General features: G+C 44.7%; 1 protein-coding gene across 1 annotated transcript in view; it reads left to right on the top strand.

Annotated features, from left to right (window-relative positions):
• myt1lb (myelin transcription factor 1-like, b) overlaps positions 1-17601 on the top strand; it is a 90303-nt gene that overhangs the window by 45879 nt on the left and 26823 nt on the right. Inside the window, exons 5-7 of the mRNA XM_034124599.1 lie at positions 8678-9177; positions 13009-14124; positions 17157-17291. Coding sequence (XP_033980490.1) covers positions 8678-9177; positions 13009-14124; positions 17157-17291 — 1751 coding nt within the window. The remainder of the gene's footprint in view (positions 1-8677; positions 9178-13008; positions 14125-17156; positions 17292-17601) is intronic.

The raw sequence follows: 17601 nt of genomic DNA on the forward strand, positions 1-17601 counted from the left end.
TACTTCCTCGCATTCACAAATACAATTCATACACAGAAACATAATGTAGTATACGCACAGTGCCAATCGACAGTGATGTTTTGGGTGACATTTAGTTTCTAGGTTGCACAAGATGCTCGTATAAATGAATCATGAGTAAATCTGTGAGGTGTGAATAATAGATGGGAGGAGAGGTAAAAAACAAAGGAGCGCTGTTATTATTTGTTAATAAGACACTCTGGAGCATCACTAACTAGATCTCATTACCACAATACGCGCAGGCATGCATACGCACAAACACGCCCACGGCCACACACACACACACACCTCCAACCGCCCACGTGCACACACACACACCTTGTGCACACAACCCACATGCCAAACACATGCAGACGTCTCTCATCCTGCATGACTATTTTTACCTGTGAAGCCTGTCGTTGCCTAGCACTCTGTAATTACATCCCACACTCCTCCGACGGATGATTAGAAGCAATGATGGATGGGTTAACACTGTCACCTAAAGATGCCTCGGTGCAAAACTAATTAGGTGGCCATACATGTGTCATACAGCTGATACATGCGATAGACCCTCTCAGCCTGCTGCCATAACTGTGGAGCAAGTGCGATACAAGTGCACGACGTGTCTCCCGCTAATCAACAGATAAGAGATGATGAAGTTACTCCACTGTCGATTAATAGATCTCCATGGCTCGGTGGTGTCTCGACTATGGCCTACCAGAATGACACGAAGAGTTACTTTAGAGGCATTTTGCTTTTCAGTTTGCCCCGCCTAACATTTCACTTGAATATCTCAACAATAAAACAAACAGAAACTTTTCTTTTGTTTGCTTAGCAAGGCTTTATATCTTCCAGATGGACGAGTGTTCCGCCCACAATCAATGCCCTGATTTCTTCATCACCCGCCATGAAATCACAGTTGAAATCAGTTGAACTTTTAGTTTATTGCTATTTTTGGAAATGGCCCGTTATATCGTTTTTTTTTACTTTTCACAGCCAGGAAAGATGATACGATGGATTTTCAATCATGTAAGGCAACAACGTTTTTGATCCATCCCCTGTATAGACACATCTTGGTGTTCTTTGGATCAGGAGGTGGGGTGTGCTTGTCTGCTTATACATGCATGCAATGTGTGTGTGTGTGCCTGTGAGATGTGTGTGCGCGCAGACAGGGATGTGAGGGGTTGCGTTGATGATTGCCACGGCTGCAGCTGGGGCTGTGGGCTGAGTAATTGCCTGTCTTGGTAGGGAGAGCGTGGTAGCGAGCTAAAAGTCAAGTGCTCTCTTCCTGCTGGAGACCTCATTTGGATTCCACATTGCTAGCTAGCAAGCTAACGCCAGCCTTGGGCCTGTATTATTCATAGCTTGACAGATAGCTCTCACTAAAAGCATTGGAATTGGGCCAGGTGGTGATGGAGCGACAGGGGGAAGCGGCCCCACTGCAGCACACACTCTGGCAGGAAGAGGATACAGGACAGGAGCAAAGGATACCAAATTGAAGATAGAACGGAGCAACAGGGAGATGAGCAGTTTTAACTGAGCAAAGAAAAAAAAAGAAATAGGGATACAGAGATGAAGCGACGGAGGAGGTGAAGAGGGTACAGAGGGTGAAGAAGGAAATCAGACAAAAGACGTTGGAGCACAGCTTACATTATAACAGAGATAGAAGATGAGTGCACCAACCACAATAGGAGGAAAATGGATAGAAGGCAGAAACGGAAAAAGAAAGAGCGTGTGAGTGAAACCATTTCAAATAGAGGAGAGAAAGAGGCCTGGAAAAAGAAAAAGAGAACAGGCATGCCATCCACCCCCGCCAAGCTCAGCAACCCCTCTGCTTCCATGTGCAGAACCAGATAAGGTCGCATTAATCAAAATCTGCCACTTCCCCCTTCCAAAAAAAACACCGTCTATGCCATCAACCCCCCTCTGTGAAGTATCTGTCACCGAAACGGAAATTTCCATATTTAATGGGAAAGCTTTATATCACCAAAAAGCCAGTGTGGGCTGAGGGTGAAAAGCAGAGAGTTGGTTGGATCGTCAGCTCCGTCATTAGCTCATGCACTTTAGACTGCGTGCGGAGCCTCGGGGTTCATTTCAGTTTGCCTCCGACACCATTGTTATCATTTCAAAAGTGTGATGAAGCTGGACTCTGATTGGTATTCGTCTTGTGCAACTACAATCACTTGTGTAATAATAGTTTATTTGACCAATGCCATATTGTCACCAGAGACTCTTTCTTCATAGCATATTCTGTCCTTATATAAACCTCTAATGCAATTTAAAACACACTTTTAAATGCATTTCAAAACCAGGGCCACCAAATTGACATTGGAATACACATGCGCTTCCTCTCGTCATGCCTTCCCCCGCTGATGCCATTTGTTTATTTTTCCCCTTTGTAGTTTTCCCCCTTATTTGCCTCCTGAGCATATTATGACAAGCCTGCAGAATACCTTTCTGACATTACCCGGCGTCAGATAAACAGGTGGTGTTTATGCTTTTTTTTCATCCTTCTCTTTTCTTTTTTATAACTGCCTCCCAGAGGAAAGGCATCAAAGGGAATAGCAGATCATGTGCAGTGAGTGCGGAGTGTGCCAGGGGGATGTGGGCATGAAGGGGGGAGGGGGGGGTTGGGCGAGGGGGTGGCCAGATGCTTAGGGCCAGCTTCAGGCCGGGCACATCCTGATCTCTAACCCCTGAACCCCCACAAGCCCTCGTCGATCTCAGACTCCCCCTCCCACCCACGGCCAGCCCTCCCCTCAGAGCAGCTGCCAACTAAATTACATCAATGTCAAAAAAGCCCTCCTCCTCTGCTGGGGGAGATGAAGCCTCGTAACATGACGCAGAGTTGGGATCAGAATGTAACACGGGAAGGGCACATCAGTCTGACAGAGTTACAGTACCGGATCATGTTGGAGATATACTATATTGTAGATATTGTCTACAAATCCTATATAAGAGTGAAACCAACAACGTGTTATTATCTCTCAGTACATGCTTCTTACACCGCTGGTCTGTGGCTCAACACCACAAGCCCATTGGTTCCTGCCAGGTTCTTACTGAAGATGTACAGCTTTTGAAAATGGCCAAATACACCTTAAACAGGATTGTGCTGTACTTTTAGAATCACATCATTCAAAAGAAATGAAGGATAGTTTATAACGGATTGACTCAAATAACGGCTGTTCCCATGGTTATGATGATGAGGTATAAGTCACTTTGCGCATTAGTGTGGCTCATTTATCTGTTTTTAGTCGTTTTTGGACAACAACGAAGGAGGAATCAGATAAAGCTGAATATGGATGATATAGCTTGGGTTTTTCCCATGGGATTTGACAACAAAAACAAAAGTCGAAAAGCAAGTCGCTCTGTAGATAAACAGAAAACCAATTTTTATTTTTTTATTATTTGAACAGATTTGAGGACATCCTGTTGGAATTTAGAAAATTGTGGTGGGAATTTTCCCATTTTGTTACATTTATTGGATTAATAACTTAATTAGGAAAATATAACAATCGATAATGACAATAAATCTAGTTATAGATTAAATAGTTAGGGACTCATACACTGTCTATTATTCCTGTAAGAAGCACACACTAAATGAAGGGTAAAATTATAATGTGCATTTGGCTCACAATATAATTTACCCCTGTTATTCTATTCACTCACACTAACTCGTTCTTGTCAGTTCATCTAAACAAACAATTATCATGACAGCCAACACTGTGGCTTACATAGACAAATGGACACGCTGGAGGAAAGCATTTCTTCTCCAAAATGGCTGCTGGGCTAGCAGCTAACTAGCTGGCGTCTCTCTGTAAGTCTCTGGGTCGGGGTGATTGATTGAAGTCATTACGCTGGTGGAGAGACTCCTTACCTGGCTAATCCAGGAGTGAATTTAGCTGCAGCATGACAGATAGCCGCATTACATCCCCGGAATCTGCTGCCGAGTGAGCTCTCCTGCTCAGGACCTCCACCACCAAATCATGTAAGATGGCTTGTATGATACACATCTCAATATTCTGCATGATCCATCACAAAAAAGTGTTCAGTTCTAGGAGTCTGAACAATTCTAGGAGTCTGAACAATTATTTGGCATATTAAATCAAAATAGATCAATACACGTAATTAGCCATTACCATGACTTAATGGTTACCTAAAGTACTGTTTACACCTGCGTTCACCCAATTTGTACAAATAAGTTCAGATAACACGACAACTGATAAGTATTCTAACCATTTTTTTTATTATCAAGTCATCTTCAGATTCAATACTTAGAAGCAAATGGTTGTCATTTTGCTGAAAATCCCTCAAACATGAAATCAGTCATTAAATCAGTTCCCGATTATTGTTCTTTTAAACGTCTGATCAACTTATCCTTTAAGCTCCAACCCACATTTCCAAATCTTTGACTATCATGTGTAGCCCAGCCCTCTATCTGAACAGCCCTGATTTGTCTTATCCCATCTTTAATGCTCTCAGCTTCATCCCCACATCCTCCACCAAGTACTCCACCTCTCCTCGATGGGACAGTATCAGTGAGGCGCACACACCACCTGTGAATAGTAGTTGGCAGAGGAGCCGCTCACGCCTTGGATGGACTCTGGGAGGCAGGATAAAAATGTAGCGAGATGTTGGTTAGCCGCATTTGAGATGTCCACTAGAGTCCGTGCTGTATCTCAGTCCTGTCCGGGCAGAGGGGCTTAGTGTGAGTATTTGACTAAAGTTGAGACTGGGTTTTGTTAGCTGCAGGCTACAAATTCCAGAGCCGGAGCAGTGAATGGGCAACAACAGGCTTATCGAAACCAGTGAGCCGAACAGCATGGCTGTCGGGGACTGATGCCTCTTAGCCGTCTTAAAAAACATATACACCGTCGTATTACCAAGAAATGTAGGATGTTACTGCTTTGTTGAAATATGCATACACACGAGAAAAGATAATACGCCAACATCTCGTATTAATAAGACTTTGGTGTAAATCCAAGTGGACATGTAAATTCAGCACATTCACAAAAACATCATGCATGTTTCAGTGACACCGCAGCTATGAAGTAATATTTGATGAGTTTAAGGACAAGCTGCTGTGTGTGTGCGTGAGCCAAAGCAGCTGATATGTGAGCGAGAGACGGCAGAAAACGCCCAAATTGCAGCGTCTGCCATGCGCTGAGCCTCCTGCACCAAGACTCGCTCTTTTGTTCTCCCCTAGCTAGCGGGAGAAGCCTGACAGCTCTGAAATGATCCTCTCCTCTTTCACACATCCCTCTTCTTTCTTTTCAACTGCTCCACCGTATATCCCCCAATTGTGCGTGCACACATAAGAGCTGTATACGCACATGCACACAAAACATACATTCTCCTGTCTGTCTCGCTCCTATAGCCTCTATTTATCCTCCCCTCTGCTCATCTTCTTTCCCTGTCTGTCTTTCTCTCTCATTCCTCCTCACTGGCTTGCTGTGAGGATGGTGAATCCCTCATGGATTTCTGGAGGGTATCACCATGGAGACGGGGCTCTGCCACACGTGTCTATAGATCCTCCCGCTGGATAGGGGGCACAGCCAGAGGTGGTGCATTCCCTCCATCTCTAGTGTGCTCTGTGGAGAGTGAAGGAGCGTCAACAATGAGCTCGGGTTCAGGGGGGAGAGAGAGAGAGGAGAAAATGGGAAACGGGGTGCAGGTGGAGAGAGATATACTCTGAGATATACAGTGTGTGGAGGAGGTGGTAGAAAGTGGATGTATGGAAGGAAAGAGCAGGTGAAGTTATTATGGGTGAGAACAGACACAGAGAAATATGAGGTGAGAGTGTGGGTGACAGGAAGAGATGACGAGGGAGAGAGGAGAGAAAAGCAGCAGTGAGAGGAGGCAGGGGGAGAGGCAGCCTCCTCCCTGTGTCAGGGAGACAAATAGCGTGTGATGCTAATGACCGGCTAAAGCTTTTGCCCCCGCTGAGAACAGCCGCTAATATGACTGCTAATAAAGGCGCCGTGGAACGCCGTCGCATTCCAGCAGTCGCTCAACTGTCGCCCAAAATTAGCCAAACGGGAGCTCTGCCTCTCCTGCCGCTCCCACCTCACACTAATGCTCCAGAAAATAGGGCCCTGTCTGTAACATTAACAGAGGGTTTTCTCCTGCATACAAGGGCCACTTGTTCACGCCCTCATAGCATTTGTTCCATCTTATAATAGTGAGGATGCCTACTACATGAGATTTGAAGTGTTCCTCTTTGTGATCTGAGGCTCCTTTCTTCTTTGATTGCTACCTCTCGTAGGGCACCCTCCTCTTGTATGTGATTCTGCCAGAGGACAAAGCAAAGAGGAACTTAGATGGGTTATGTTTTCTCATCTTTCCCTGCACAATACCAGCAGAAGGCCTTTGCTTTTTTTAATTTTTAAGGCCACCTGATCATTTCTGGAATTGAAATTGCCAAGTGCAGCGAGTGGGATGCGTTGCCTGTGGTGACAAACGCTGCAGCCAAGGTCACACGGCGACACAGCCAGGGAGCGTGGGATGGCGGAGCTGTGGAGGCTTCCTGTGGCTGAGTCATCGTGGGGCTGAGGAGCGTCGGGGCAAACACACCTCTCACACGGTGTCACAACAACCTGACAACGCCTCTTAGCACGAGCGTGATTACAAAACATTTACATAAGAGGCTCTGCAGTCGCATTTAAACCAGGAGCCAAATATGTGTTCCTGTAGGTGGGACTTCTAGCAGAGTCAGGTTATTATGCATGCTCTCAAAAGGCCTCTTTGTTTGTGCAATCTTGACCCGAAATATTCAAGTGCACTTGTCTCCTTTTAAAAAATACAGTGAGCAAATACACAGCCCCATATTTATTATAAGCTCTCCATTAGCTCCAGCTATTTTTAAAGAGTGATTCAGGTGTAGTCACATACATGAATCCCTGTCAGCCTCTGAGTTGTGCTGCAACGACTGACAGCACATGCACCCTAGGATAAAGATGGAGAGGCAGGACCAGGAGACTCAGAAGGAGAGTGTCTATGTGCCATTCCCACATTTCTCCCTCTTTCCCTCCACGCTCCCCCCCCTCCCCCCTCCTCCCCCCCACTCACCTATCCTCCTCTCCTGCCAGCCCGCCTGCCTTGGCAGCCGCTAACCTGCTGGGACCGGCCCTTGATTTATTTGGAGAGGGCGCTGGAACGCAGGGGCCAGGATGAGTGGCATTTTAATGTGCTTTTGAGATGTTTGGTCACAAGCACTATTGATCACAGTGCCGCAGCACACACACACACACACACACACCCTCCCTCACCATCCTGCAGACCCTCGCGCTGCCCTGGGGGAGAGGTCCGGCTGTCAGGCAGGGAATGAGTTTCCATGTGGGCTTAGATTAATGAAATGAGGCCCCAGGTTGCGGGGGGTGCAGGGGGTCAGACCATTAAGGAATCCCGGGGCCCGGGCGAGATTGAGCCTGCCAGCTGACTGTACCCTGACTGACTGATGGACGTCAGGGACGGAGGAGAGAGGGAGCGGGGGCGGGCAGAGAAGGATGGATAGGATATTGGACTGCTGGACACACTGACATTAAAAACTGGGCCAAAAAGAGGGAACAGTAATGGGTTTCTAAGACCGCGATACCACCTCACCGTGCGATAAGCCTTTTCTGTAGCGAGTCGGCGCCAAAAGCAGCACACATTGACTAACTACCATTTGTCAGTCTCACCCGGAGCCTTGTGCCATTCACTCACATCAGGTCTCACTCTTAAGCAGCGCAGAGCCGGGGAAACATCCAGAGGTTGTAAAAATAGGAGCCAGGGATATTTCACAGCCGAGTGAACATGCCCAAAGCGTGTTTAGCTCTCTCTGACACTCCAGCCCGGACACAGGCTTTTATGTGATGGCCGACACACTCAGCATAACTCGTCATAATTCTAACTGTGAGGGTGCTTTTGTTGGAATGTGCCAAATGTGCGCACACACACTCACACATGAATGTACAAACAGCAACACACATTCTAAAGTCACTCACATGGGGGGCCAGGTAGCAGCTCGGGGCTCTCTGAGGTTTGATGAGTGAAATGGATTTAGCCCCTTTGATCAATAGCCTGAGCGAATACACAGATTATCAGATTATCAGATTAGGATCTGTCCCCCTGCTGCCGAGGGGAGCCGGAGAATACATTAAAACCTGAGGTGCCTTGGCAAGATTCAATTAATCAGGCTACAGGTTGTCTCCCCCCCCCCCCCCCCCCCTTACAGTCACTTCCAGACAAGTAGTCGTGTTTTGCTGCGCTGCATATCGCTCTGGAACAAAGTGTTTGCGGAGCATGCACTGTGGTTTTCTTTTGCCTGAAGAACAAATTGATGTTACCTGAATACAAATGAATGTGAAAATAAACGTAATCTTCCGCCTTGTTTGCTTTAAAGATCAAGATTTTATCTCTTTTGTAAACTGTTTTCTAGAAGAAATGGAGCGTTTTATTAGAATTGCCCCGTAGTTAATGAGTACATGTCTAATTAAGAATCCTTAAGCAAAGTTTAATATTTTCCCCAGAAGAAGAATAACAGGCATTGCTTTCCTTGCAGTAAGAGGCCCATTGTTCCATTGGTGTATTGGATTGTGGATTGTAAACCACAGTAACTTAACACAGAGGCCTCATTGCACATGAGCGTTAGCATTTAAGGCTAACCGCTAATGGCTGCACTCTTATCTCCCCTCCGCAGTGTGCACGGCTGCCCCCAGGCCAAGAAGAGAAAGAGTCTAGACAGACAAACCCTGGAAACGTCCCCCAAGAGGAGCACCTACCTAGATGACATGGACAACTCCACCATGGAGGAGTGCTACGAGACAGACGGAACCGAGGAGATGGACGACAGGGAGGAAGAGGAGGAGGAAGGAGCGGTAGAGGAGGAGGAGGAGGAGGAAGAGGGTGAAGTGCACGAAGAAGGAGAGGTGGAAGGCTACGTGGACTACAACGAGGAGCAAATGGAGCCCGAAGAAGGGGAGGTGGAGAGAGGGGATGGAGATGGAGAGGCTGAGGAGGAGGAGGAAGAGGAGGAAGAAGTAGAGGTGGAGCAAGAAGAGGAGGAAGAGGCTGATGAAGAGAGGGTGGAGGAGGCAGAGGAAGAGGAAGAAGAGGAGGATGCAGTAGAGGAGGTGGACTATGACGATGGAGAGGAGGAGGAGGAGGAGGAGGAGGAAGGAGAGCAGAATCAAGAGCAAGGTGAGATCTCTTCGTATTAACAAAAGCACTTTGGAAAGATGATAACAATGCAGCAAACGCACTATAAAACCTTTTATTCCTCTAAAGGAAAGCAGGTCTTATTAGGGATGGCACAATACCAGAAATGTAGGTAGTCGTACTAAATAGTACCAATACTATTAAATTCTACGATTCTCTACAGATCATAATTCCATGCCTAATATAAATATGTTATACTGCTGCGCAAACATTCCAACAATTTAAACAAATGTATTTTTTAAAGTTTCTAAAACATTTTTAGATGATAATAAACGGCCGCTCAAAACTAAGGTTTCATGTATACAGCTTTAACTCATAATAATATAACCCATTAAAAAGGTGCTCTATTTATGTCATATGTTAGCTTCGTTATTTAGCCACTTCTAAGAGCTAACGTTAGCTAGCTCTCCTCCTGCCCATTTCAACAACTGGTTTTCACATTATATGGAAGAAAATGTAATATGTTGCTGAGGAGTTTACTGCAAACTTGACTCAACGTGACTCAAACCCCCAATATTTTTCTATCCATTTAAAGTGCTGCATTTGCATATCAGTGGTTTATATTTCCATATTTGTCAGGCTGACAGTTGGACATGATGTTCAAACTCTGATTGTGTTTTTTACTGGAAAGAGATGAAAGACCAGAAACAACATACAGTGAATCAAGCATGGCTTTAGCAATACAATGTATTATTCTCACAGTGATTGGATATTTTTTAATCATTCATTCATCTGCACATTTGACTCGCATACTGTTCAAAGCCTTCAGTGTACAGCTGCAGTCTGCCCCCACCAGAACATGCAGGAGATGTGGAGTAGCACCCAATTGTCTTCTTTCTTGATTTTATTTTGATCAAGCTCTTTAGCACTTTAATTAAAGAAATGATCTAAACTGAGGCTAAAATAATCCGGATGCTCCTTTGTAATGATGTCCTACTGAAGTGCTTTAGTCTTTCTCCAGAAGACCTCTATCAGAAACAATAGAGACATGAGAGCTAAAACTGGGACATGATCAACAGAAAGACTAACCAGAAAGTAGTCCTTTTCATAAACAAGGAACCCTTCAGTAGTCTGTCACTTGAAACATATTAAAATCGTAAGAATTTTAGAGATGTTGACAATCAAAGATTTGAATAATGCCTTCCCTGAAGACATGATACAAGAGCACCCTGTAGTTTTGGGACTATCTGCGCCTCCCGACGTGCCTGAGACCAGATCTGGCAGGTTTCTCTGGAGCAGACTCTGCCTTGCACCCCCGCATCACGATTAGACCTGACAGTGCCTTCAAGTCCAATTAAGAGTGAAGCTCTGACAGAGGAGTGTGTTAACCCTGCTTGGCGCGCAGCTCTACCCACCCAAAGTGTTGATGTGGCATCTCAGCAGCCATGCTCTTATTTCCTTGCACAATGTGAATCTCCACAGACTGGTGTTCATTAGAGCCCACAGCCGAGGCCTCAGCCTAACCCCGAGACAGTGGACTGATGCCTGTCTCTCCGAACTGTCAGCAGCGCTTCTGTCCATGAGCAGTAGCTCATTACCTTCCTGAACATCCTCTCATCATATTTTACTCAAGTAAAAGTAGCGATACAAACATTTAAAAATACTCTTTTACAAACAGAATTGTGCATTCTAAATTTCACTTAAGAGTACAAGGGTATTTTACTGTAAGAATTGGCATCAAAATGTATTTAAAAGACCAAAAGTACTCGCTGTGCGTATGGCCAAATTCATATTCTTATATATTAGATTACTGGATTATGATTATCGATGCAACAATAGTTTTATCACTGTTACTACAAGTAGTGCTTTTTTCCTGAGTAAATCTTAACTTTTAATTTTGTCAACATTTCTTTATTAGTTTAGTTATATTTTGTATCAGTTCATAATCTGAATTGTAAAGTAACTAGTAATTTACAGTAAGATGTCAATTGGATGAAGTGGAGTAAAAAGTAAAATGTTAGGTTTTGAAATAGAGTGGAGAATAAAGCAGTTTAAAATAAAAGTACAGAGAATTGTACCTAAGAATAGGACTTGAGTAAATGTACTTCATTAGATTCCACCTCTGATAATCATGATGTTTTCTTTATTGGAATCAGAGGCTTTAACAATATCTTTAATGAACAGCATTTTCCCTGAGAAAGTCACAAAAAATATTTCTGTATGCTTCATTACCGTCGCTGGGCAGATTCCAATCTCCCAAATGTAATAGAGGTGACACTCTGGAGCTTCTCTGTGCTTCTCAGTGGCGTGCACATCTCTGTAGCTAATCCAGAGCCAATTCAGGGCAGGGCAGTCCCTCTGTTCTCTCCTTAATCTGTTTCGCTTCCATATCTCTTTTGTGTACCTTGATTGCTCTTCAAATTGCTTTCCTGTGCCATGTTTCATACCATCAAAAATTAAACCCCTGGTGCAGGAAGCTGCTGTTAGGAAGCCTCCACTGTCAAAATGTGAGCCTGGTCATTCGTGACTGCTCCCTCTTCTTGCTCCAAAGCCCTCACCCCCCAAGCACCAATAGTGTGTTGCTCTCATTAGATTGGTGTGTGTGTACACCGTGTGTACAGTACAGTATATTTTGTTATAGTATGCAGGCTTATCTTGTACGCATCATTATACATTCTGTTGAATAAATCAAGTTTACGTTTAAAAAGAAAAGATTATTACGTAAATATACCTAGAAAAAACAGAATGTAAACTATTTTTAACCATTTCCCAAAAGGAGTCTATACACACATGTGGTAGAGTAAGTACAGACATGATGTCATCAAATTAGATGGGCCATTTATATATAATTAAAATATGTTTGTTTATACATTAACGTAACTCAGTTGAAAATAAATCTACTTTTTATTCCACTGGCCAAATGGCTAGTGAGAATTCAAAATTCTCCAGCCAGCCAATACACTACCATTGGTTTTATTTAGCTGTTAAGTACTTGAAATCTTCTACTAACTGGCATATTTTACAAGTATTCGGCTGGTAAATGTTGCTAATATTGTGCTGTGTTTATTATTTCTTGTTTGTGGTGGGGCGGGGGGTCTTGGTTCATTCTCTCTTCAGGAATGTAAGTGGCAAATGTGACGCCGACGTGAGCGATGTGCTCTTGGTGGCTCAGGGCTGAAATGTGAAAGGCGAGATTGGAAGTGCTCCAGGAGTGAGTGCTTGAAATTACTGACAGAAGAGGTTCAGTAACCTTTTGCAGTCTGTCAGAATCAATTAGGCAGTGAAAGGAATTCTAAAGATACTGATGATTGAATGAAAAAAGAACTTTGCTCGCAAACGATGAATAGCTACTGACTGGGGTTCATCATGTTGCAGATGGAACATCATATTATCTCTCAGATTTTCAACATATTTCAAAATCTTCTGTAAAAAAAAAAGAAGCTGTCTGTAATTCAAAGATATTCTCACAATGTTTTGATACAGCTGAACAATGAATACAATATTATCTCATTTGCAACTATTTGCAGAATTCCTCTGTAATATTATTACTCTAAAAACCTGATTTATTTCCACAAAGACATCCAGGAAATAAGGGCAAATATATGACAGGCCGTAGATAAAGTCCCTGGTTTCATAGATTACCATTTACCAGAGCATCCTTCTCTGGAACCTTCCCCAGCCACTATATTTAACTTCCTGTGCTGATTCACAATTCAGAACACAAGCTGCTGTTAAGACGCTCAAAGTAAATGATTAGGGGAAGCAAAGAGTTCCTTATCCAATTTAGATGGACCAAGCCCAGAAATCTGATTTACCAGTAAAATAGAATGACGGAAATGAAATTACAAGAGGTTTGTTCTTTCTTTCCAACAGAGGATGATCAGATGAGCAGCAGCGAGGGGGGCGAGGGGGTGGGCGTCCGTCGAGGTGGCGGCGGCGATGCCAGATCTGGCCCACCAGGGGGGAAGGACAACGGCGAAGAGTACGAGAACTACGATGAACTCGTGGCCAAGTCCCTCCTCAACCTGGGCAAGATCGCAGAAGACGCCGCCAACCGAGCCTTGACGGAATCTGAGTTGAACAGCAACTCCTCGAACAGTGCTGAGGAAGAGGATGATGAGGAGGAGGAAGAGGAGGATGAGGAAGAGGAAGAGGAGGAGGAAGAAGAGGAAGAGGAGGAAGAGGAAGGGGATGGACCACAGAGGGGGAATCTGAGTTTGGACGTTGACAGTGACGTGGTTCGGGAGACGGTGGACTCGCTTAAACTTCTAGCACAAGGTCACGGTGCGGTACTTTCTGACAATTTAGAGGGTCAGGAGTTTGAGGACGGCACGGAGAATGCTTATCCTCACAACGGGCACAATGGTGGTAACGGACAAGTTAAGATCAACAGTAACGGACAAATAGAAAACAGCGACGAGGAAGTTTGTTTAAGCAGTCTGGAGTGCCTACGGAACCAATGCTTCGACTTGGCTCGGAAACTTAGCGAAACCAAGTCCACTGACCGAAATGGACCACCCGGGCAAAACCATTTTCCGTGCGGAGATCCCAATCAACCGGCCCAGCATCACAACTACGGGAATTTCCACCAAGACGACAGGCGGTCGCTTGAAAGAAACTATTCCGACATGGACAATCTGTTGAAGCTGGAGGAGCAGCTGAGCCCACGCTCCAAGGCCTTCGCCAGTTGCGCGCAGGAGAACCGATATCACAACAACCTGCGGGACTTTGACGAGGACACGGCCTCTGTGACGTCGGACCGATCGGAAGAAGTGTTTGACATGACAAAGGGTAACCTGTCTCTGTTGGAGAAGGCCATTGCACTAGAGTCAGAACGCGCCAAGGCAATGCGGGATAAAATGGCGGCCGAGGCTGCCAGGAGAGACGGGGCGAGGTACGGCCATGACGACCATGGACCACGGCACGGCTACGGTGTGGAGCGCAAAGCCCGGCTTCATGATGGTATGAAGAAGCCTTTCTACCATAAAGGTGAGTGCTTATTTCTCAATTGGAAAATACACAATTGTAGACATGTTTACCTCATTTAACAAGCTCAGGTAAAATGTTTGTCTGCTGCTGTTTTGCTCTGTATTCTCATCTATCCTGTACTGAAGACAGCCCACATGCATTCTGGGAACCTCACCATAACCCCAGGACAAGCTTTTTTCAGCCAATTTGGAAATTCGCATCTCGGTAGCAGCGGGAGCGGCAGCAGCAGCTTATGTTGTTAAAATAGGCCAGCATGGAAACATCAGAGGGTAGGCTTGTCAGGCATAAGTAATGGCAATCTGCACGGCCTGTTAGGACCGCAAATCTCATCCCTGCGATGCAGCTTGGGGTAAAGCTGCCTATTTTTAAACCTGCGCAAGCACTCTGGAGAGGAAGCTACAAAACAGAGGCCTCTGCCTTTAGAGAGGATTCATTCTGTAGGGAACATGAAAAACATTGTACCCTTGTTTGTGACACTTATGACCTACCATTTAGATTGATGTTTACTAAAACCACAGAAAAAATAATATGGCTAATCGTATAGTGCCAAGACTGCAGCATGGCATCAGCAGTAATTGTCATACAGTTAACTGGATGTGCTCGATGTATGCTCTTAAACTCAGAGAGTTGCAGTGTCTAATTTCATGCTTTCATCAACTCTTGATTGTTCCTCTCATCATTTCCCAGACTGCAACAATGTTCACACTAAGTTAGGTTAGATAAATTCCCCCCACAAGGAACATATCAGATTAGGCCAACCAATTAAAGCATGCTTATTTACAGCTGGGTTATATTACGCCTTTAATGCCACACGACTCACAGCAGGTATATATTGCGACTTAAATGCCACACACATGTTCATTTCCAAAGCTTTCCATGGCCCCTGTGTCTGGCTAATGTCGGAGTAATGAGAGGACGCAAAAGACAGTTGCGTCACGATAACATCTCTCTTCGGGGGAGGTAGTGGCAGACACTCGCTGACCAAGGTTCCTATGTGATTCATAAAACAGAACATGGAGAGGGAGGGGGGATCAGATGGGGGGGGGGGGGGGGGTTCAGGGAAGAGCCCTGCTCCTAAGAGAAGCACGGGCTGAGATGAAAATGTAACAGTATCAAAATGACCGATAACGAACGGCAGGCCAACTGACTGCACATTAATTATCCAGAGATGGTATGGTAATGGGGGCCATTTGCTATGCAAAGCGCAGACCGTCCCCAGCCACAATCAATATCCCCTGCTTTCTAATATGCCTTCCACTCTGCTGCTCCCACTGCCTGCAATGGAAGCAGGCGGAACACACGGCAACATCACGTAGGCCATGTGGAAATACAGAATGATATCCAACCTGCTGTTCAAACACTAAAACCCAATGTAATCTTTCTCAAAAGAAACCATTGTTAAGATGCAGACCGAGTTCTTCATCACCACGCATTTCCCTGCCTTTATTTCACTGGTGCAGACAAGAGGCTGACATGACACAGCAAATGTGTACCAAACTCATATGCTCCTAACGTGACATAGATAGATGATAGCCATGGAGGATAATGAGGTGCTTTTTCCTGATGAATGAGGCATGGGATTTCATTTGGTGACTCATTTGTAATTGTATGAGTAGGTGTGCTCCATGCCCCTCAATGGTGTCCTTTCTCAACCCCCTTCACGTGATTGTTCTTCTCTTACTCCACAAACTCTGCTTTTATTTTGGTTTGCCAGAAAGGCCCTTAGGTTGAGCTGCTAAGTTACACAGGCCTGTAAAACTTTAATCAGTGGTCTGTCTTTCTGTGGAGATAATGGCTGCTCCCCTGTCCACTTGGCTAATACTTGCTCTAGATAATGGTTTCTGTCACTCAAATGACTCCAAATTGATTACACAATCTGATACAGCACTATTCTCCTGTCTCTCTGCTGTGAAAATATATTAAGGGCCCTTATTGCTTCGTATATTATCCTAATTTTGATTTTAAATGGTAATGCGCCCAACTAGAGCCATTGCAGGTCGATTGTAAGAACATTCCTCGACCTTGTTTGAGAGTCAAAGTGATTTAAAGGTGGACGGTTACATAGAAACAATGCCAGTTGGCACGGCTCGGCGTTGGTACTTTTTGGTGGAAACTATATCTGATCTGGGCTTCGGATAAGTGTGTGTGTGTGTGTGTGTGTGTGTGTGTGTGTTGTGTGTGTGTGTGTGTGTGTGTGTGTGTGTGTGTGTGTGTGTGTGTGTGTGTGTGTGTGTGTGTGTGTGTGTGTGTGTGTGTGTGTGTGTGTGTGTGTGTGTGTGTGTGTGTGTGTGTGTGTGTGTGTGTGTGTGTGTGTGTGTGCTCTTTGAACCCTTACTGTCACACTCACCTAATAAACTATAATTAATCTTGTTTGAATCTGAACTGAAGTGCTGAAATGCTTTCTGTTGAAGGTCACTAACTCAAGAGTCGTAATATTTCACTAATGTTCACAATTTCATTACAGTAAACAAAATTCACGATCAAAAGAGCTGTCAGCGAGACAATTGTGGCATCTTTGTCTTCACTACGTTACTTCAAATAAGCACAGCAATAAATAATGGTCAATAAATAAGAAAAAAAATACATTTAAAAAAAATACTGTTTTGGTTACAATAGTCAAGGGTGTAGACTTGGTTTCAGCAAGTAGAAGGGTAAAGTCAGGTTCTTCAACCAAAACTGAAATAACTAAACTATACCCATTGGATTAAAATATAATCAAATTGTTATAATTTACTGTTTTAAAACTATATAAAAAAGCAATGCCAAATATAATATTAAATATATTGTTCAAAATTCAATTGCGAAGAGCGCCATGAACCTCCTAGAAATGATGCCACTGGAAATAGTTTTTGAAAAGTCAATGAAATCCAGAACAGACGGACTATCACAATCCAAACAGTAAAACTGCAAATGTTTTGTTAACATCTGTTCCTTACTGATACAGCTGTTCAGCATTTGAACACCCTTGTAACCTTGTGCTCAGTTCAGCATTTCTCATGTGTGATCATCACAAAATGACTTTTTGCTCACAGATATTTCACGTGCAGACAAGAAGGAGAGTCGATGTCCGACACCGGGCTGTGACGGCACGGGGCACGTGACGGGCCTGTACCCCCACCACCGGAGTCTGTCGGGCTGTCCGCACAAAGACAGGGTGCCACCAGAAAGTAAGCACTAGTCGTACACACCTATATATCCAACCGTCCTGTCCTGTGGTGATCAGGAATCGGCATGTTTCCTGTGATCAATGCAGTGTCTGCCCTGTTCTGTGTGATGTGTTCTTGCTGTTATGTGTTTGGGGGGGGGGGGGGGGGGGGGGGGGGCAGTGAGAGTCAAACAGGTCACAGCTGCACTTCTCTTGTGACCTTTTGCATGTGGCCATGGTTTTGCTTGCGGAATGCCTGCCCTGTGTGCCGTGGTGATGAGGTGGGAAATGAAGCCTTGGTGATGTGCAAATAGAGGCTGTTCAGTAATTGG

The sequence above is a fragment of the Trematomus bernacchii genome, unplaced genomic scaffold, assembly GCF_902827165.1.
Source record: "Trematomus bernacchii unplaced genomic scaffold, fTreBer1.1, whole genome shotgun sequence".
Lineage (NCBI taxonomy): Eukaryota > Metazoa > Chordata > Actinopteri > Perciformes > Nototheniidae > Trematomus > Trematomus bernacchii.